The sequence below is a fragment of the Taurulus bubalis genome (genome assembly GCF_910589615.1).
Source record: "Taurulus bubalis genome assembly, chromosome: 2".
NCBI lineage: Eukaryota > Metazoa > Chordata > Actinopteri > Perciformes > Cottidae > Taurulus > Taurulus bubalis.
The window spans coordinates 20,232,828-20,256,584 of NC_136590.1; the positions used below are offsets into that span (position 1 = coordinate 20,232,828).

Below are 23,757 nucleotides of genomic sequence, written 5' to 3' on the forward strand. Positions count from 1 at the left end.
AATATTGTTTCTAGAGCAGCAATAGTAATATTTGCCACTTTAAGGTCACAATATAAAGTAATTAATATCTCACTGGAAACATCTAAAATGTCAGTAAAATAAATATTATTCCTGAGTGAAGTTTATAAAGAATTAATAATAGTCATAAACCAGCAGAGAAGTGTCTGATAACAAATGAAGCCCACCTGTTGTAAATAATGTAAAAATGTGTTATTAGTGGATACTTGTTGAACAGGTATATTGGCTTTTTTACTCATAAGTTGTCATCCACTTGAGTAATCTTCTCTTAAACCTGGCCTCTGCTTTCTCTCTACTGTGTGTGTGGTTGTGTGTCTGAGTGTGGGAGCTACAGGAGCTCGCTGCAGCGTGATAATGAATTAGACCAAAACACGCTGATTTTCAGTACGCATCCCTTCCTTCAGCTAACATAAGTACGTGAGAGGCTCTCGCTCGTTTGTCCGTCCAGGGCCTCTATAGAAACACGGGGCAACCTGGTGGACCCCCGCTCCCTGTAGAAATAAATGGCTATTTCTAATTGAACAAAAACACAACGATTGTTAGTTTCAGATGATTAAACACTAATTAAAACATAGTTATAAATATGATATTACATTTCTACATATAACCCCTCTAAATGTTACACACAGTTCCTTTAATCTATATAATATAAAAGATGGTTTGTATGATTGCTGTCTATATAAGTAATGACATTGATCCGCATATTAATCTACACATTGGCGAACACTGGTGCGTTTTTCCAGCCAAATATCTTCCTGGTGTTCTAGTGTTATTGAGTTGGGGGAGATGTGATCGAATCTCTAATGAGATCGACCACAAACACTATTAGTTTCGACTATGGGTTTATTAATAACGTTTTCTAATCTAATCTTCCTGCACAATCTAACATGTAGAATTCCTGCTTAAAAGTCCTTCTTTATAATAGTTTACCACCTTAGAAGCCATCTTATTGGCTAAGATGCTTGATATATTTATGTTATCTTTACTAGGATCTTGTTTTAACTTGAAGGGGAAATTCTTGGAAACATCATGAAGAATTTTCTTAGAATTTCATCCCGAGATGTTTGTACAAAGATGTTTTATGAATAAGGCTTATGGACATGGAAAGTGTAAATCTCATTTAATGATGTCTGAATGGTTATGTCTAGTACAGACCACGATTTCATGAATTTTCAAGAAGTTCATAATGAAGCTATTGAGGCTACGAAATGTATAGAAATGTCAACATTTTCAATATTCAACATCAATATAATGCTGGTACTGAGAACAAATATCCTACAGCAGAGGAGATGTTGTCTCAGTAGGTCTGTGTGACTTTCCTCTTCTTCCCACATGTCATCCATTGAGGCGGCATAGCTAAATGTAGAATGTAGAAACAAATAGAAACATCTGCATTAACATGCAACACAACTGACATTTGATATACAAACCATTAACATTGGAAAGTGGAGATGGCAAAGATATGCAGGATTTGGACAAACCTGAAGACCCTCGTTCTAACAGACGGTGTGAACACCAGTCCACTTGCAACTTGTCAACTAGTTGAAAATCAAAAACAGATATGCTGACAATAGTTGTAGCCTATGAGAAGCCTCAAGTCTAAACCCACACAACTACAGCTATGTTCCTTCCAGATACAGTGATGCAATACAATTATGATAATCATCAATCACAAAATATGGTAGAAGATGTCATTGGAGAGCTGCACAGTGTGGATACCATTATTTATGATGTAGGTCTACCAACATGGCTTGTTGTTGTGTATTATGGTCCAGAATCATTAAAGTCATCACAATGCTATAATGAACCGGGTTACAGACCAAACAGGTACATTTGCCACTGTAGAAATTATCAATATATTTCAATCAGGAGAGACTTGTTCCGAATTCACAATAATTTTATTCCGTTGGTATAACAATGAATAGTACAACAATGAATAGTGCAAAGTCTTTGGCGATCGGACTCTATCCTGAACCAGGATAAACAAGGGGCAGTGACGCTGAGTTCTGACCCGGCAGAATCCCCCCTGGAGTCCGGACACTGGTGGTGGTGGTGAAGAAGGGAGTTTCTGTCCTCCAGTGATGAGTGAGGAGTTGAGGCCTGCTGCCTGGAGGTGACTGGGGTGGAGGAGGGTCGCATTCATTTCCGCGCTGAAATGACAACTGACAGCACAGAGTAGAGCACACCTTTAAAGTTTGACAGCAACGATCTGATTGGGTAGAGACACCGTGATGCCTTCGGTTGGTTGCTTACAAGTGGCCCCCCCCGGATCAGCTGCGACCGTAATGAAGAAATAGACTGCGATATATGAACGACCCGTAGTGTAGGGTCTTCCTTCCTGAACTACCGCTTAAGCTCCATTTCAATCAGGAGAGACTTGTTCCGAATTCACAATAATTTTATTCCGTTGGTATAACAATGAATAGTGCAAAGTCTTTGGCGATCGGATAAACAAGGGGCAGTGACGCTGAGTTCTGACCCGGCAGAATCCCCCAAAAAGATTTTATATCAATAAAATAAAGCAATACCTTACCTACAGCCGCAGTGAATGCCTAAGGAAAAGGGGAGTTAATCAGGAGACACATGGCAACATTAGTACAGGTTAGGTGAGCTTGCCTGAGTCGCCTTTAACCCAGTGAAGAGTTTAATTTACACACCCCAACTTATAGAGTAAGGCGTTGAGACCAGGAAGTAGTCCCGTTAGACCAGGAATTTACGAAGTAGTCACGATAGACAAGAAATTCAGTGGCGGTCACGAGATATCCGGACTGCAGCGGAGGTCACGAGAGACCCGGAATGCCGCGGAGGTCCCGAGAGACCCGGAATGCCGCGGATTTCACGAATGCCGCGGAGGTCACGAGAGACCACGAATGCCGTGGAGGTCACGAGAGACCACAGAGGTCGCGATAGACCAGGGAGTCAGCAGAGGTCACGATAGACCACAGAGGTCACCATAGACCAGGGAGTCAGCCGAGATCGCGATAGACCACCGAGGTCGCGATAGACCAGGGAGACAGCAGAGATCACGATAGACCACCGGGGTCCCGGTAGACCAGGGAGTCAGCCGAGGTCACGATAGACCACAGAGATTCAGCCGTGGTCACGTGAGACCAGAAATTAAGATGAGGTCACGTTAAACCAGTAGTGAAATGCAGTGAAAGGCTAGCCTGGAAGGTCAGGCCATAAGCGCACTGAGAGATTCCCCAAAATCAATAACATCCCGGAAATATCTAGCGGTAGTCTCAGGACACCTTATTCAACCTGAGATCACCCCTCCCTATGGAAAGGCACCGTACCTGCCAATCCAGCAGGCCTATAACGGACACCACCACCAGTTATATGCATGACGTAGTTACCGGATACTCACAATTTCATGAGTTTGCTTATTAGTATTGTGTCGAGATGGGCAGAGGTAGGAGGTGAAGCATAGTGACGCCCCCTTGTATGAGATGCCTTCGTTGGCAGCCGAAGTAGCAGCCCCTTATTCTAACGTAGGCCCGACTAATGCCGAGTTGATCAGTTGCTATAACTGAGCATTAACTCTAAATTCAGTAACCTGAATTTATCTTCATGATGCCTTTGGAAAAGGAGCACCCTCGGTCAATAATGATGCAGCTCCTTATAGCAACGGATGAAGTCAAATTATGTGACCGAGGAAGGCCTTGACAGAACCCCCCCCAAAACCCAGGGATGGCCTGCATCCATGTAGACGTTTCTCGTGAATCAGAGAAAGCCACCCGCTCGTTGTAGAGATGTCACATTATCCCCCTGATTGTACGCAGATCTGACCTGCCGGTAAGCGCTGCCGCATCAGCAGATAAATACGACTGTTCATATTTGGACATGGAAAACGCCATGTCCCGCCAGCAGGCGAAGACAGCGTCCCATAATGGATGATACTCTTGGTGAAATTGAGCTGCCAGAAGGGAGAGTAACGCTTATTTTTCCCGTTCTTGCGCTGTAGTGCGAGCCCCCGCAAAAGCGCCAGATTCTGAGCCTGAATGGAGCCACTTATACTTTTTGCCAGGGTCGCTACCAGGCGGACCATGGTCATGACTGTTAATGCGTACTAATTATTGGATGCCTGGTGTAGCGTCCAGAAGAACTTAGTCAAACAACTTCTCTCGTTCTCTGAATTTAATTTCCTTGATCACAAGTAAAGTAACAAGCGCTGCCATTGCGATAGCAGGAAGTCGTCCAGTCAACACGCATGTTGACCGTCCAAAACTACACCCCGAACAGCCGGAAGTTCGGCTCTTTAATACACGGTTTTCCGTAATATTTTATAGGCTCTAACTTGGTTAAGAGGAGGAGAATCGTGCCCTCATCTTCTCACAAGGCTGGAACGTGCAACGACCAGTCTGCTTCCCTAATGTCAATGTACTAATAAACAGGTGTGAGTGTTATAGAGCAAAGCGTGGAACCTTGAAGAACATTTCTCACAAAACCTTCTCACGGACAGTATCTGTTAAACTGACCTTGCCCAACCTGAACTCTAATAGACATAAGAATAATGAAATGCAGAATATCTACAGAATATAACGATTTATGTTATCATGACCCAGACGCCGTTGTCTCAGGACCAACCACTGATAGCTAATTGAGAATTATACGATTCTGACTGCGTCCGAGAACACGCCAACCATTACGTGCACTGTATAGGTTCGTCCGATATGAACTGCGCCTCGCCTGGCAAGTAGGGGCGCCGACAAAACTGCTATCCTGTCGGACCGCTTCCAGCGGCCCTCAAAGCACACACAAGTCCCCTAACCAGTTCTTCCTGTTAGTTCGTCAACAGTCAACAATCGCGCCCTAAGCACCACGACTACCCAGAAAACAAGGATTTCCTACAACACGTAGTTGTAGAGTCAATCAGCTCTCCGATGTGGCGGCGGCCGGCACTTCCCCTCCCTTCCCCTGCACTGGCCATGTAGCCGGTGGAGAGCTACTATGGCGCCTGGCTCTCGTGAGATCATTGTTGACCACATTGTGCATGACGTCCGAGCACATCGGGACCACGTTGGCCACACATCCAACCCGCCTGCCTTGCGCACCGATCGCCGGTGACTGATTCCGTGCAGGACCGGCTCATCTCAACCGAGCATGTTGTCCTTTCACGTGAAGCTACTCAGCCAATCAACCCAGTGTATTCTTGCTTAGCGTTGCCGCTCTAGTTAGATTTACCCCTGGACGAGAGACGGGGAAAGAGACCCAACCGGAGAATTACATGAGTCCGATTAATTATCACATGCGTTTTCGACTTTGAGCAGCTTTAACCAGCCCTTTTACCCGACTACTGTTCACACAATCTCTTTAAAAGTTGAGAAAATGTAATATCGTGCTTTTGATGGACCTCCCATCACCCTGATGTATCAACATCGGACTTTGTATGAGGAATTCTCTCACTGGACCTGAATACCACTGCTCTGCGCGCCGTTATCTGCCCGTCATCCACCCTCCGACGAGGACACACTAAGTGGGTCTCTTAGTTATGTCTAAATATGCTTGTAATATCACGGCTGAGTTCTAAATCACGAGAATTCACAGAGAAATCTCCCATATTGATTGACTCGAAAGTGCTGCATCGAAACACCAGACGCGTGTCTGGACCCATCGTTCTGTTAACCGAGGAGCGGAACACCGGCGTGGTGGCGCCGCCGGTAACCCTGTAGTAGCAGATGCCGTTTACCAGATTGAAGCGAGTGTCGACGGAGCTGCCTTAGATGAGCCTGATACTTCCGGCCCGGCGAAGGAAGTTACCTGTTAGAATTAATAGCTAATTGGACCTTTCCAACTGCTGCATCGAAATGTTATTGCTCGGGCAACATGAGTTGTACTCTGACGATGGGCAACATCTATGACATCTTGGTCAGTTTGTCTGCTTGAAATGTGATCATTTTGCTGCAATAAAAATGATTGAAGCAAGATGAAACTTGATCTTCTTAGATACAATATGTTGATGAAGTTTTCCTTTGGGGACAATTTGCGGTGGAAAAAAGAGAATAAATCGCAATCAGAATCAGAAACCGTTTATTGCCAGGAGTGTTTGCACAAACGAGGAATTTGGTTAGGCGGAAGGTGCATACATTAGACATTAGACATTAGACGAGACAAACAACAATCAACGACAGCAACAGTGCAATGATGTCTAAATCAGATAAAGATAAAGTGCTCAGACAACAGATAACATTAATGTAAGTGTGTGTTAAAGTGACAATACTCAATATATCGCAGTATAAAATAGAATCGTGGGAACTCTGGTGATTCCCACCCCTAGTAGGTACAACGTGATTAAGGTAACAAAAAAATCAATAAATATAGTTTTGAATTATAAAAAAAGAAAGAAAAAAGTTAGAATTGTTAATAATTGTTTAAAAAATGTAATAACAATGAATTACCAGAAAGAAATAAGAATAAAATTGAATATGATTGTCTGGTAGTATAGTCTCATTGTTGCCATTTGATGACAATTGTTCATATATTGTAAGCCTAAATAAGTATGTTTATTATTTTTGAACAAAGGTTAAATGTTATTTCACAAGTTTCAAAAAGTGTCCCCAATTTTAATTGAAAAGCCCCTGGATTTCAGTTGGTGGGCCCTGATTGGGATGAGTCTTTCTACGATGAGGTAAAACAATGGAGATACATGACATCCCCCCCCATCAGAGTAGCATGTGATTGTGAGTTGTTCTCTGAGCACTCTGAAGGCACAGAGTATGCTTTTCTGTCTCGTCCAAATAGGGCCAGTAAGCTAAAAGGACATAAAGCTGCTAAAAATATTGATGTTGAGAGCAGTCCACACAGCTCTCAACATGGAGACAGCTGAGTGCTAACAGTGCTAACATTTTAAACAGTGCTCACAGAGCTAATAGTGCCCATCTGAGGGTGGTCGCTACACTTCTTTGATGATGCCTTGGGTCGGGACGGCGTTACTGTATTAGCAACAACCACCGTATGAGCACTGTACAGGGCTGTGGTAATAGTAAAGCCAATAGGACACACTAAGACTCTCATGCACCACTGTTGGTCCAGCTACGTAAACATCAGCAAAAGATTTAACATTGTTTGTGCTGGAAATATATATATATATATATATATATATATATATATATATATATATATATATATATATATATATATATATATAAAAATCCACTTCATATCCAGATTTTCATTGGAGTGATTTCTCATCCATCATTAAAACATTTTTACTGTATAAAGTAAACAGATCTCCCACATAAAAAAATTACAAATGAGTACTAAATGTGCTTACAATTTAGTGTAAAACAAAATAGAATTCTATTTTGTATTATTCTTTTTTCTTCATTGATTATTTACTTCATTTTTGGTATTTACTGCATGTATTACTTAATTGTATTTAACTGTACTTGGTTGGGCGTTTCGGTCCTCCCCCCCCCCCCCCTTGCTGAGCCCTCCTGGTGGAGTGTGTATGTTGAAGTGTGTATATGGAGGAGGGAGCATACGGGTATGTGTGTAGACTGCTGCGTAAGTGTATGGGCATCTGTTAGTCTGGATGTTCATGTATGTAAGAGTTAGAATTTATACTCGTATTTAGACTACCGACACTAAACGCCACCGTTTTGACTATTTGGTACCTGCTTTATCATGTTTGTTTATTTTGATGTCAAGGAGGACTCTGATGTGATGAAAACACAAAATAAAAAGTTTAAAAAACAACAACAATTTAGTGTAAAACAACAGCCCTGCATGAAAGCAATACAACTATCGTTATAGGATGCTGCAGGAATAAATCCTAAAACCTGGAGAGTTGCACTTTCTGTTCCCTTCTAAAAAACAAAAACAATGAGCCATTGTTTTAGTTTTTTTTAAGTTTTCAAGCCTGACATGGGGTCTGTGGTGGTGAACACATGATTTTAACATCTTGTTCAGTAAATCAGTGAGTTTGGAACATTTTACTGTACATGTATATAATGTTAGCTTTTTGACGTTTGTGTTCGAGCTTCAAGGGGCTTCTTTAGGTGTCACAAGTTATCAACAACTGCTTTAGTTTGTTTACGCTACGGATTAGGAATTGACAGCATATCTGTACCTTGAGACGTGCGAGTGAAAAAACGCATCTGATATGCCTTCGGCCTGTAGGGGGGGGGGTTGTGGTTTACATGCAATCAATCAAACATTACAGGTGCAATTTTTTAAATTGTTTGTTGAGACATTGTCAGAGATGACAAGCATGTATGTCATTTACTCCATAGCCTTTATGTTCTTCGAAAAGTAGCCACAAAGCATGGACAGTCAAAACAAATGTTGAATTAAGAATATTCTGCTCTTCACAAGTTAATGAATACAGTTTTATTTCCAAAATCATGCAAATCCATTCATTACTCATAGACTCAGTCCCACTTTATACAAGTATCTCTCAAAAGTTGCAACAGTCTACTCAAAAAGTTTACATGATGCACTAGTCGGTGGCAAATTAGTATGCCCCCTTTGTGATAAATATTTATATGAGCAAAATACCATTTAGTAATTCAGTTTGAGGTGGTATTGAAAATAAAAAGTAAAAAAAAGGCATGGCATCAGTAAAGTGAGCACACTGCATAACACCCACACTGGTTGGTTGTGACCGTAACTCTGTGCTATCATACTTGTATTAGTCTCATAATTTGTGCTAAATGTCAATCACTCATGCATCTTCCTCACTCAACATTAAAGGCGTCATCAGTGGAAATGGCTCTTTAGTAGCCTCTAGTGGCAGCGTGTATTTGTAAGTAAATTATATGATGGAATTTTGTGTACAGTACTTTGGACATAATGTCATTTACAAATTGACTCAGGTGTGAGAACGTGCAGATTAATTTCCAATGCCTCGTCGTAATCACATCTCAATACTGTTTTGCAAAGTGGGAGTGCTGCTCTTATGTTATTCGCAGTGAGTTGACATTTATCACAGAGCAAAAGCAAACATTACGTAGCTAGCTAGCTTATATGGCTAACTGCATCATACTGCAGGTTGATTATTATGGACACCCAAAAGTTTACATATTTAAAACAGACTTTATGAAATAAATTAGTTTAGATTAGTTGTTACTTTTGTCTGACGCTCTGCTTCTAGATTAAATATCACTTCATAATAATAAACTGAATTTTGTCTCAAATGTGTGGTTATTTTTTACATCATGTTCATATTTATTTGATTATTTATTTCATAGTGCCTTTACTTGTTTAATATGCACTTTCCTTGATCCAAATTCATCACAATTGAAGTATTGTAGGGTCTGAAGTTCAATCCATCTTTCACACGCGTCACTGATCACTTTTGTTTCAGAGAAACCAAACCAAGTGCAGAGTGTCTGCCGAGACAGGAAGTGTGACACTCAGGAAGTTTACAAAAGAGGATTTCCTCTTCCTGTTTGAGAAAGCTGATAGCAGAAACAGAGGCAGGTGGCTTTGTGCAATAAGGGAACAATATATAAATATATATATATATATATATATATATATATATATATATATATTGCACCTTTAAAATGTAATGGTAGACTTAACAGTTGCATTTCCTTTCCATTATTATTCATATATTTATTTATATTATTTATTAAATAAATACATAGATTATAAATGAATACATTATTTTATTTTAAACTGTGACCAAATTAAGCAAGCTTTTATTTGTTTTGCCTTTGTTTGCATTTTGAATGGTCAGTCACCTCCCATACACTCCCTGAAGGGCTATTGCTTGAGCTTAAAACAAATGATACATAAACAAATATTTGATTCATAGTATATTTAGATAGAGATAGATAAGTGAGAGAAGCAGGAGCCACTTTTTTTCTGAGGGATGCACTCGTGGCAAACGACTTGAAGAGCAATGAAGCCCACAACACTAAAATACAATAATACAGAAATCTTAATTCATTTTAAATAATCCTATATAACAATTTATGGGTGACACAGATTCTGTGTCTTTGTATATGTGTTAATCAAACCCGCATAATAATCATGCAAAAGCATTTTTTTATACATTTACTTTTTTGGAGAACGTCCACACAAAAAGAGTAACTATAATAATGAGACAAAAATAAATAAAAAAGATAAACAATCCTTTTTTGAAAATGTTTCCAGAACATGTACTATGAGTATTCATTCAATCGACACACACTTCCTATTACTGAGGGATGAATCAGTAAAAAAATAATAAGCATTACTAAACATAATTATGCTTAGGCTATTTTGTTGATGATGTCATTGTGTCATTATTCATTTGGACCCTTTTTGTGCACCCAATCCTAAACGGACAAACTTTGTAAGTCATGATATGCGTTCTATGGAAGGTCTTCCTGCTTTGCAGTGAGGGGTGTAACAATTAAGTACAGAGTAGGAAAAGAAAGAAAGGAGCATACAATCCAACATATTGTCATGGATTATGGATGTTGACTCCTGTATTGCCCGAGACAGAACGGATGGATATACAGTATGTATGTCTGCAGCAGAGTGTGTACTAAAATACAGCTACGGCAACTCCATCTTTTAAGTGGCAGGAGAAACCTTTTCACCTCAGGTCCCCCACAGTTCCCAAGTGGCATTATTGTTGGCGCTGCTAAAACAACCGGATTAGATTTAACAGAATAAAGTAGCCTAAATTTCACCAGTACTTATTTCAGAAAGGCCACCGCAAGAAAACGCGTTCTTTGTTTAGATTATGAAAGGGACAATGCATCGTACATTTTGGTTTTTGGCTGCGGTTTGCAACATGACAAGCTCATGCTAGCAGCCACGTTGGTTTCTGGCTGGCCTTGGCTTCCTTGTAACTTCTTGTACCAAAGCAAGAACCAACCAGAAGAATTCCAATTTGAACTACAAACCCCCGATCACAATGCTATGATACCCAGTGTTTCCGTCATACATCCAAGGGCCAGGTACCACTAGCTAGTGCTAGCTAGTTTAGGAATTAGTAATTCGCATTAAGTGTGATATTGATCGGGATGCTTGTATGCAAAGTCCCCCCCCCCCCCCCCCCCCCGTACTGTTGTCATGAACAGGGAAATTAATGATAGAAACCAAAACAGTTTTTTTGACTGTAAAGATGTTTCTTTACAGTCTGGTTTTAACACGGTTGACTCGTTCTTGAACGTCCCCACTCAATTTCCAATCCTCATTTTTCGCTGCTGTCCCTTCTAGAAAGCTTTCGGATGGTCGGAGAGTTCTGCGTAATTAAACATAATCGATTAAAACACAATTCAATTGTAAATGTTTCAATTGTCACACCCCCTTTTTTTCACTACACAAAGCCATACAAGCGCAACTGAAGTGTGAAATGATGTCAAATGTGATACTTCTACACAGGTGTGCACTGAAACTGCTCCAGGACCAGTGAGGCCAGTCTATCAGATTCCCAATAACAAAGTCCTGAGGGCATTTCTCTCTGACCTTCTGTTTCTACTTTCCTGGTTGTATTTTGGTCTTTCATGAACACCAGCACAGTCACCTTGCTCTAGGAGTCCTCCTCAGGCTTGATATTGTATTTATGTGAGGCTGTCCGACTTTGCCCTCTCCTCCTCCAGCTTGCATTCCTCACTCCTGGCTTAGTAAGGCACTGTATCCTCCGTTCTCCCATCCCCCTGATTCCATCCATGCATTGATCATGTGTCTTCAGCCCGTCCTCCAGCTGTGACTGATGTGTTGCTCCAGTCTGGTTGATTTTTGATCCTAGTTAGCAAGCACACAATAACTTTGTCCGCAGCTATAAAGTCTTAAACAGACAGGTTGTTTTTGCTGCTTTGGTATTGCTTTTTTTTTTTTTTTACAAAACTACATTGTTTGATTAACAAATGCACCGAGCAAGCCCTAATTAAGTAGCATTCATTGGAAAAAGTCTTAACCCCAACTGGTGACACGAGAGGCTGTGATGTTTCTTACACCAGCAGTGGGACGAACGGTTTGCCTAAATGCTGGCTTTAGGTCATGTGCTCGGTAACTTCCATGGAAATCTGACCTGTAGTTGCCCAGACAGGCATCTCTATCCTAAGGCCATGCTGCTACCGGGGCACATAAAAGAAAAATAATCACTTACCAAACATGTCATTAATGAATTTAACCATTTTGAAAACATAGTTTTGGGGGATTTATTTATTTCTGTAGTCTTTCAAAAGAAGAAAAAAAGATTTAACTTGCAAGCTCATGGAGGATTATGACTTGTTGATGTCCATACTTTGGCCAAGTTTCCAGCTCACTCAGCTCCACTGGAACAAAAGGTACTTTTGATCATGGTGCTAGCCATGTGAACACTTAGATAAGGAGCCCTTCACACACAGTGTTGGCATGTACAAGGTATCGACACAATATTAACATTTGTAAACTATACTTTAATTCAATCCAGTACAACAGCCCTATTTGTGAAGATCAGGATGTTCAGTTTCCGTTGACAGTGTCACAGAGGGGTCGATTCGACTCTGGTAATTGCAGAAGACTGAAGTTTGGTGGTGTTGCATTAGATTATTATTCAGAGGCACCGTGTATCTTCCCACTTGACATGTACCACAAACTAGAGAAACTCGAATCTCCCACCTCTTTGACAGTCTCTAACAAAAGCTGACATTAAAGCTTCTCAAAGGTCCGATTATTATTGCAGAGCTGTTATGTTGGATCACAGCAGGGTTGAACAGGTGCTCCTTTTTTGCGTCCACAACCTGTACCTACATGCAACGTGCATTGTACACATGAAAAGTCGTAAAAATCATCATACTAATGTCTGCTCTTTGTGAACATTGTCCTAAAAGTTTTTCAGGAATAATTCCCTCTTCATTTTCCTTCCACTCTCCTCCCCTGTCTGCCTCGTCCTTTCTTTTTCCTTTGCTCCAGTATTCCTTTGTATTTTTTGCTTGTTACTGTGAATGTAGAATAAGATGAAACAAAGAAGTCATCATCTGAGCCAAAAACCTTGACGTGCCACCAGTCCCGTATTGTACAGCATATACTCTGATATTTTCTATGTACAAAGTCAGAGTTAGAAGCATTCCAAACAAAGTGTGCTGGAAGTTGGGGCGGAGCTGGCAAGTTGAGTGCCTGGATGAGGAAGAGCCAGGAGAAAGGGTGGGGCCTGTGGAGGAGGCTGGAGGTGAGGTTCCTCCTAGACTGGGAAATGGAGTCGAGTGTAGGACCCGTTGTTCGGTAGAACAGGGACTCCTTATAGAACAGTAAGAAAGATTTGAGGGATAAGCATCGGGAAGATGGCTTGAGAGGGTTACAGTATGAAAGGGAAGAGTTTGTTGCTCCAGGAACAGATCAGTTGAGCTGATCCTCATACTGTTTTCGGAAACAGTCACCAGCAGGGAAAAACTCCCAGCAACGCTCCTGGTACATCTTCCATACGTAGGACTCCTTTAAGACAGACAGATGGGAGGAGGAAGGGATTCATTATATACAACATATTTGGAGTCAGCTATACTGAGGCTAGCAGTGTAAGCTTCAAATACTAGCCAGGTTTCCATTTAATTGAAATGTCGCAAAACACAAAAGGTGAATTTGTTTTCTATCAACTGGTTTGGAGCCAAGAGATAAAGTTTAAATTGTTCTTGCATGTCAGCTAGTATTGGTCGTGTTTAATGCTGTCTGGAAACAAAGACAATGGGAAGACACCAACAGTAGAAACAGCTGATCAGTCATGTGAGTTAAATATTCACCAAGTCACAATTTATTCGGCTTCCATAGTTCATTAAGCGTTCATAACTCGTGTGAATGGATGCACAGCTACTGAGCCTTTAAAAGTCACAGTATTCTTCAACAAACCGCTGTACGACCAGGGCAGGAGGGTTTCTACCTGTTTCGAATGGCCAAACTTGCCGGCCATCGTACAGAGGGGCAAGTTCCCTCTTTACCATTGGAAAGGTTTCAGATAGCGGTTAGAGGACCTGACAGGCACTTAGTTTAAAGCATACTGAGACTAAACAATAAAAAGCAGCCAAGAGCAGGAACACTGCAGGAAAGCTGAGCTGTGGGCTACAACCACTTTACAATATCACAGTCATGTACATGCACGGAGAACAAAGGAAAATGAGCTGCTTTACCTGCCCTGTGTGCTCTGTTTCATCTTTGTTGATGAGATACATCACAAAGAATCTGAAACATACACACATTGGAAAACATCTTACAATATTATCGCACATACACACACCAGCATGATGTTAAATAGAATCCAAAACAGAGCTCCAAGCTCTGAATCCTTTTTCCATAAATTGGGCAAAAAAAGAATTACACATAAATATATTAATACAATATAGATTTATAGAAATGGTAAACCTAAACTAAAAGAAAACTGAACCTGAAAACATCTTTTTTTTTTACCTTGACTCATCTCAACTCAGTCGGTCTGTGTTTACAACACTGACACTTGGTGCTCAAACAAAGTCAAATGTGACAGATCTGGTTTCAATTTCATGTTAATATGTCGGCCACATTGCCCCGAGATATGTTTTGTTGCTGCTGTTTGCTTTCATCCTCCAGTCTTCAATCAGGTGTTAGGGTTAGGGTTACACACACACACACACACACACACACACACACACACACACACACACACACACACACACACACACACACACACACACACACAGCACACACACAGCACACACACAACACACAACACACAAACTCTCCAGATGTACTCACAGGTAGTTGGCGAGGTTGTGCTCCTGTAGCGTGTGCGTTTCAAAGCCATGTGGCACTGTGTCAAAGTAGTCATTACCTATCCCACAGATAAAACATTTGGTCTGGAAGAGAAACAGGTCAGTGTTAAGTGATTGCCATCACACAACACATGTGCCTGCAGTGTGTCATTCATGTGCTGCATAATAGTCCATAGTTTGAAGGGGTAAATAATGCGTGAGTTTGTGCCTTCTCACCTCCATGTCTTCTTTGACTTGTTCCTGCTGGTCCCTCAGTTCTCCAAAAGCGTCAATAATCAACCCTAGAGTGTACACAAAATGGTGCAGACATTAGCTACCTGGACCACAACCACCTTTAAAGGGCCTTTAATAGTACTGAAATCTAAATGTTGCAGTTGTCATTGCAGTGAGAGTTGTTCAGCTATATACTGATATTGATGAAGTGCAAAACGAATTTTGGCATGGCGTGACCACGGGATCATTTCTGTGTATTCACGTCACTCGCCCTAGACCAGGGGTCAGCAACCTTTCGTATCCAAAGAGCCATTTTGACCTTTTTCCAGCAAAAAAAATTGTCTGGAGCCGCAAAAATTATTTGATATCACAGCTTCTGAAGTTTTATATATAGTCATATTATATATACAAAAAACTATAGTTTGTACTTTTTTTTTTACATTGTATTGCTATTTTACCTGTTTATAACTAAAAAAATAGTCATGTGTCGGCTACATTAAGGTTAATTAAAAACTCCTATTCTCCTAATACTCCTAATAAAAAATTCCTGAAAGTATATCTACTTTACTCAGTTTGCTGCAGCAGTTGAGGAATCGCTCTTCTGCGCGCGAGGGCGGGGCTCTGAATCACGAGTAGCCAGCTGCAGGGGCGGAGGCTTGACAGCGACATGACGCACATTTTAGTGAAAGAAATATTTAAACATGTATTTTTATTTTCAGTGACCCAATACCACCTAAAACTCCAAGATAAGAGGAATTCCCTTTGAAAGTTTTTCCACTTTCTTTTTTTGTCAAAGCCTCAGGGAGCCGCAACAGACGGGCTAAAGAGCTGCATGCGGCTCCGGAGCCGCGGGTTGCCGACCCCTGATCTAGACGCACCAGAGAGGAGACTTACCTCCATGTAGACAACATTTCATCAATCATGGCTGAAATAACCACTATTGCCACTATAGTGGCCAGGGAATAAATGCAACAATCCAATCTTATGCAGATAGGAAAAATTAGTTAAGTGTCTTAAAGAGTGCTATAAAACCTTTTGTTACTGCAAACATTATTTATGGGTATTAGTTAACAGTGTTACTGCAAAAATATGGCAAATTTTATAGGTGAATGCGAACTCAAGTCTCAGATATTAGAACTTTTTGATGTAAGAACATAAAAGCCACTCAAGATCATGACTACTGTGTGTGTGTGTGTGTGTGTGTGTGTGTGTGTGTGTGTGTGTGTGTGTGTGTGTGTGTGTGTGTGTGTGTGTGGGATCTCTCACCCTGGATGATGGCCAGGAGGATAACAATGACGAAGAAGAAGAAGGTAATGTCAAAGATGATGCGATAGATCTCATACTCGTCACCTGCTGGGTCCTCAATCTGGTCCCCAATCCCTCCACCTGCTCTCACACCTACATACATGTGGAACATGTAGCACTGGGAGATAGGGGCGAGAGACACACAGGGAGAAGGGGGAGGCAGTCAGACAGACAAGTATCGTGCTGGATTTGACATAGGAACGAAGCGCGATTATCGCAAAAAAATGAGATTTGACTGTTTAAAGAGCTCATTGATGATTATATACCTTACTTGAGCAACAATGTACAAAAACAATAATCACTTGAAAAGAGAAAATGCCTTTGAGAGAAAGAGTCTAAAGAGAATATGCCAATGTAAATAAATACCTGGAAAAAGGTGAAAGATTTCAAAAGGTTAAACAGGCATACTGTGTTTATAAGGGGAACAAGATGCAGAAGAACTGAGCATAAGGCGGGAGAGGGGGAAGATGATGGGAAACCCCTATACAGGGAGAGAAAGATGAAGGCTCAGAGAAAAGAAAAAAACGAAGAGATCAGCTCAGATCCTCTCATTTGGCTGTGAGTATTATTGTAAGGGATTTATTCACATTAAGGGAGGAGAGGAAAGAGCAAAAACCTGCCAGAAGCAGTGGCCCTTCATCAGTCCATCCCTCCATCCCACTAAGCCCCTGTCACCTTCCTGTAGACCAGCTAGAGCTGCCACCCGTGGCCCCTTAATAGGAAACAGAAGCGCTCTATGGAATGCTATGGGTGACTGACTATAGGGGATTAGAGTGTGTGTGTCCTGAAATTTCCGGGTGACAGAAGGTCCCCCCACCCCCCAGAAAACACACACCACAGAGTCCTTTTATAGTATTTCTGTCAGATGGCTTGGTAGCAGGGAACAGCCTCATAACAGCAGTTATTCTGTCTTTACTCGTTTCCTCCCTCCATCACTGACAAGATGTTCCTTGATACAGGTTTACACATCCTGCCTGACTATACCTGTTAGGCCATCATGCATCAAGGGCATGTGTAAATGTGACGAGTTACACAACCAAAGTTTGAAATGCATAATCAACCAGCTACCGCTATCCCATGGCCTGCAGCATGAAGAGATTGGTGGGTTAGTAGCTATCGTTGTGCTAAACTCACAGTGCCACAAATAGAGTTCACCTTCAACGAGGACAAACCACAACTGTAGCTCAAGCTGCCACTGCAGCTAACCTGCTCCGGCATCATGAAAGGGGTTTCCTGTTTCCACTCTCCGTTCCAGATCCTGGATCATCGCTGTTTCTGTACCCTGAAGAGCCTTTAATTGAGCTTTCATAATGATACATAAAATGCATCCTTCTGATCCTATTCCTACAATATCTGGAAAATAAACAGGACAAAAAAAGAGTGTGTAATCTTACAGCAGCTCAGCTGAACCGCATACAGAGCCTGAGGGTGAACACTGTTGGACTAAAAGCTCGGACCCATGACTTTCTGTCCATAAATGGAGCTGGACGCTCTTTACTGACGGGCTCCTCGGGATACTTCCTACTTTCAATGAGACAGGCTGTACTGACACGTGCGTAACATCAGAGAGCCACTGCACGAGCTGAAGATAAAGATATCTTATGAACATGCAAAGTGCAGATTTTTGTTTCAGAATATCGGCTTGAAATGTCATCAGAAATGATATGTCTCAGCCCCAGTGCAGCTTTCGGTGCACATCAGTGCCTTCTAGGTCAACCCAAAAGAACCCCATGTTCACATGCCTGACATTAATAAAATATGTTAGAATCAGTCGCATTGAAAGCGATGCAGGTAAAAATGATATGTGTAGAGCAAAAGAGCGCATTTACTGAAATGAAGTCTTTGAACCCATCGTCTGTCATCTGACAAAGATCGGTTTGAATTAGCTTGTAATTTGGCTACTGGTGAAACTATCCGGTCGTCCATGTCGTCTCTCAACTCCAACTTCTGTCCTGCATGCAAGTTTGCTAATTGGACAATGCACGGTGAAAGGAAGTCTTGGCCTGGATGGCAGCTTTCTAAACAGGAACCCCAGAAATACCGCCCCTTGCCATTGGAGGCGTCTCTGTTGTCAGAACGACCGCCGATGGGTTCACAGTTTGAACTGCTACTGTTTTGAGGCTGCGTCAATTAATAGTTATGTCCTGTCGTACTGCGGTCCCACAGATAGACCTACTTGAAACCAATGTCACGGTGCCTACGTCCACTTCTATGTAAAGTCGTCTGACTGCACTGCAGCACCTTAAAGCGACACACTTCTCGTACTCACTGTCAACATGTCATCACACTTCATGTCGGGCAGTTCTCCATCTTCACCCTTGTTGTAAAACTTCCTGAAGAAGTTGAAGGCCACGACTGTGTAGAGGTACACCACCACTGCTAACAGGCCAACTGTTAACACCAGCTGGAAGACAGGGGAGAGGAAGAGGCTGTTGTGATGCATAGTAGTACAACCTCGTCATCATCAGTCTTTTGTATATTTATATATACAAATAGCATATTTGATTTATATTGTACTTTAAAAAGCAAATTTGCACCAAAGTGCTTCAAAAAGACATACACGCAGTCCTGTCCTCATTGAACTGAAGTAAATAATGAGCTAACCATCCTTAATGTCTTGGAGGTAGAGCTGAGCATCATCAGCATAGAATTGACTGGGGAATTCAGACGGGGACTGAATCATTTCTATGTTTTTGTATTACTTAGAGTAGTTGCAGGTTGGTGTTTGAATACAATCGAGCTAATACCAAAATATGTGTGCAGCTGTATTTCTGTTGACTATACTGCAGCTAAGAATGCGGTTGTTTACCTGTTTGCCATTGTGTGTGACCGAGGACAGGATGGTACGGAGTGTCTTGAACCCCATGGCGATGTCGAGCAGATGGGCAGCAAAGAAGAAGTTGTTATAGTGACCAAGGATGGACATGGTCATATACCAGGCCAGATACAGGAAGGACTGCAAGGAGCCATGGAGAGAAAGGTTAGTCAAGGTCGTGATTATTACAGATACAGATGTCTGACTGTGGCTATGCTCAGTTTGTGGCTTGTTGTGCAGATTAGTGATCAGTTCATCATGATGTGATTTGAAGAGTTAATGATCCCAGAATAAGACATGAGCTGGACCAACATGTCTTATAAATGAGACAAAAGAGAGACACGTAAACCCTGCATTGATAAAACATTTACTATATTATTGTATCCATTATCAGTATTTTGTTTTCAAAGATGTTCTTTTTGCAAGTTTGAAATAATTACATCATGATTGTTTTTAATTAATACAGAAGATGTTTCAATATTTCGGGTATTAAGTTTCACAAGTGTATTACTGTCTATACCCAGGTAATAAATAAATAATTCATTAAATATTCCCATATCTGTGAGACACCACATCAGAAACAGCTACAACCTTATTCAATAAGTCAGGGTAAGGAAATATACAAAGTGAAATGTAGTCATATTTGAATATTTGGTTTATTTGAATCAGAACTCAGACAATTATGGTAAATGAAACCACAGTTTAATATATTTTTGATCATGCATTAAAAAAAAAGTTTAATCAGTGAACAACTTCATTTTAATTAAATGTTCAGGAATTACTGTGAACATCATAATAATATTTAAATTCTTAAGTTGAAAATCAAGAAAATGCTTTTGGAAACCCTGCCATTTGTGAACAGGACACTCATAGCATGGTCGGAGCCAGACATGCACGGCTGTGCCTTGACATACTCACATTGTCTGTGAATACAACCCCCAGCTTCCAGATCTGGTACTTGACATCAATGGAGTTCAGCCTGATGACAGAGGGAGAAGATGCTCACAGAGGACGATCATGTGTGAGACCATCTGACCAGAGCTGAGCCTCTGAGGAGGACCCTGGTTTCAGGATCAAAGTCCTGTTCATGAAACCTCACATTCTTATTTCAGACTGTGTCCAGTGGGAATACTTCATGCCAATCACAGAAAGATAGGTCTTTAACCCGTTAAGCTCCAGGGCATTTTTTTTAGGATTTAGCTCGAAATAGCATACCCAAACTAAAAAGGGTGTATCTCTGCAACCACAAGGGCTATTTGAATAATTTGGGTGTTATAATAAAGGCAACCCTTGTGAGCTTTTGGTCAGATGTGTAAATATTAGTATATATGTTGCTGGCTAAGAGTAAATAAAGATTGAAACACAAAAAAAATAAAAGTTTCAGGTTCGCCTATAAAAAAAAAGCACTTTCAGGATGATTATCTCCTTGAAATGATGCTTCACTAAGCCCTGAAGCTCTCCCAAATCATAGCACAAAACAACAGTCTCTCTGCAATGTTTTCACTTGAAAAAGTAAAGCAGAACAAAGTCAGAGAGGTCAGGTACAGAGAGAATTCAGACGAGGTTTCAAAAATTTGCATTTCGGCACATTTGCGCATATTTTCGCGCATCTGTGACGTTTGAATTTTTTCATGTAGTAAACCTTATATTTCACTTGTATATGACTTATGGTGGTCAATAAACTTGTATCCGTGTGGATTTATGGGGGAAATGCAGTTTAAAAAAAAAAAGAAGAAAACAAATTCAAAATTTGCTGACTCAGCGATTTATGTTGCTGTGTTCTTTGGTTCATATCTCGGTGATGCTAGCAGAGGGACTTTGTGAATAGATTTGGAATCTGTGTGAAATTGTCTTGCTTTTTGCTATTTGTCTTTTTCTGATAGCACCAAGCTCCGGGTTGCTAGTTCCGGAAACATGCAGAGTGGGCTGACTCATGACAAAATTATGACTGATATTTTAATAATTATTTTAGTTGGTGTTTGAGTTGTGTTGAAATGGCTGACTAATTATTGTAGCCCAGGTTTTCTTGTTTAATTTGATGTGTAGCATCAATATATTTGTTCATGATTATTGTAATGTTTTACACAGTTTAACTAAAATGTCTAAAAAAGGACCTATATAGGTCCATTCGGGGCTGCATGCAGATGCATTATTTCCGCAACAATCCAGTTATTGGTTAATCAGCTAATTAATTGAAATCAAGCTTTTATTGTGCCGGGGAAGCATTAGTACATATTTGCCCGCACACACACACTACTCACACAGCAGCCAGTGAGCTGTCTCTCCTGGGCTTTCTCTTTTTGTGAGAGTCGCTGAAGTCCAGAGCAGCCTTGTCCATTCCAAGCAGCTCACTGATGCGGTCATGGCCGTAGAACTCTCCATATTTATCCATCACCTGAGGAAGAGCAGGACTTCTTGAAGAAACACTTTGCAGTGGAACCGCATCTCAAATGGATTTGAATGAATTGCATGTTTTTAAGAGCGAGAGCGAGAGCGACAGGCTCATAAGGTTTAGCATTAATAACCTTGATCTATTCTTTCATTTTGAATTCAACCCTCCCAGATGTACAGGAGAAAAGTGAGTCTTGGCCTTTGTCCATACTGATGTTCTAAAGCAGTGATTCTCAACTGGTGGGACCCTGTTTTCAGGGGGTCCTGTGGTCTTATTTTTAAGGGACTTTTTTATGCAGCGGAGTGTCGTTTTTTTGCCAGCTCTGGTTTCAACTTGTATTGCACTTGTAATGCACCTCCATGTTTTCAGCAGCGTGTGCCAGGTTGGGTCAAACCATCCTGATATGGGGGAGACTCTGGGTTTTTAGGATGATTTAATTAAACAGCCTACTGAATATAAAATTCACGACTGATGGCGCTGCCTGCATGACAGAAAAACACTCAGGGGTCAAGAGGAGAATTGAGTGTGGAGGGGAGAATTCACTCCCCTCCACACTCCCACTTCCCGTGCTGAAACCCCTCCAGCTAGACCTCCGTCACTAGTTCTAAATGCTTTGATGCAAACACCGAAGTTAAAGCGCCGTGCCCCTGCCCCGCCTCCACAACATCTCCACAACCATCCTCTATCTCCCGTACCTGATAAAGACATTGGTTGATATCTTTTGGGTCCGGACTACAAGGTTAATGACACCACTGATTATCTCCAGGAACAGTCGGGGCCCTGTATGAAGTAAACCTTCTTAATTCCTGTCCTGACTTATCGAAAAGGAAAGGTGAGGCTGCGAAGAAACATTAGTAAATCTGCAAATTTATCCAATTTAACATTCATTCCTTGTCAGCCTGTCCAAAGAAATAGGGCAAATATAGTTTTAAACAAATTAAACTTAGCTTTATTAAATGTCAGGTCTCTGTCAGGAAAAACATTTTTAATCAATGATTTCATTATTAGGCACAAACTTGATTTTTTGTTTTTAACCGAAACTTGGTTAGACCAAGATAACAGTGCAGCTGTTCTTATTGAAGCAACACCTCCCAACTTCAGTTTTATGAGTTAAACAAGAGTGCATAAGAAAGGAGGTGGAGTTGCTATTTTATATAATGAGTCTCTTCAATGCAAGCAGATGTCTTTTGGTCATTTTACTTCCTTTGAATATGTGGCTCTCAATTCCACGCAAGTTTTATTCCTCAACATTTACAGACCTCCTAAATACTGTGCAACCTTCTTTGATGAGTTTACTGAACTGCTGTCTATAATCTGTATTGATTTTGATTGTGTTGTCATTGTTGGTGATTTTAATATCCATGTTGATAATCCCCAGGACAGAGGGTCTATAGAGCTATGTGGTGTCCTTGATAACTATGATCTGACTCAGCATGTAACAGGTCCCACCCACAATAAGGGTCACACTCTAGACCTAATCATCACCAAAGGTCTGGACATTTCCAAGGTTGCTGTGACGGATGTTGCACTCTCTGATCATTCCTGTGTTTTCTTTGAGAGTGCAATCTCCCTGCACACAAATGTCCAAACCAAGGTTGTGACAAAGCGTTACATCACTGAAAACACCAGTGAACTATTTATTCAGAGGTTCTGCTCCACACCAGCCCTCTCTTGCATCTCAGTCAATGAGCTTGTGGATGGCTTCAATTCTAAAGTTAAAAATGTTTTTGATGCCATTGCACCCACTAAGGTGAAGGTTGTCTCGGGTAAGAAAAGATCCCCTTGGAGAAATGCCACACTGGTCAGAATAGAGAAAAGAGAGTGTCGGAAAGCTGAACGCAGGTGGCGAAAAACTAATCTCCAGGTTCACTGTGGTATCTATAAAGAGAGACTTCACAATTATAATTTGGAACTTAGAAATGCAAGACAAGCCTTCTTCTCAGACATCATAACCAAAAACAATACACGCGCCTTATTTGCTACCGTGGACAGGCTAACAAACCCTCCGGTGTCGGTAACGGCTACGCTCCAATCCACCTGGGCATGCAATCAATTTGCCTCCTATTTTGCTGATAAAATTCAGAAAATTAGACAAGCAGTCGGTGGCTCCACACCAACCACAGGATATGTGTCCCCATCTTTAAATAGCATCCATTCAAATATCAAGGGTTAGAGGCCTTATGTCTCAACAGGATTTGGAGAAACTTGTCCATGCATTTATCTTCAGTAGACTTGACTACTGTAACGGTGTGTTCACAGGCCTCTGTAAAAAGTCAATCAGAAAGCTGCAGCTGATTCAAAACGCTGCAGCTCGAGTCCTCACTAAGATCAGGAAAGTGGATCACATCACT

At 41.1% G+C, this 23,757-nt stretch overlaps 1 protein-coding gene across 1 annotated transcript in view; it reads right to left on the reverse strand.

Moving 5' to 3' along the window:
* Positions 1-13,281: 13,281 nt before the first annotated feature.
* The window catches only part of ryr2a (ryanodine receptor 2a (cardiac)), a gene marked incomplete at both ends in the record, with an annotated part of 151,784 nt that continues 141,308 nt past the window's right edge, over positions 13,282-23,757 (reverse strand). The window contains 9 exons of the mRNA XM_079237783.1: positions 13,282-13,377; positions 14,064-14,115; positions 14,665-14,765; positions 14,898-14,962; positions 16,161-16,317; positions 18,469-18,603; positions 19,009-19,155; positions 19,933-19,993; positions 21,276-21,409. Coding sequence (XP_079093909.1) covers positions 13,282-13,377; positions 14,064-14,115; positions 14,665-14,765; positions 14,898-14,962; positions 16,161-16,317; positions 18,469-18,603; positions 19,009-19,155; positions 19,933-19,993; positions 21,276-21,409 — 948 coding nt within the window. The remainder of the gene's footprint in view (positions 13,378-14,063; positions 14,116-14,664; positions 14,766-14,897; positions 14,963-16,160; positions 16,318-18,468; positions 18,604-19,008; positions 19,156-19,932; positions 19,994-21,275; positions 21,410-23,757) is intronic.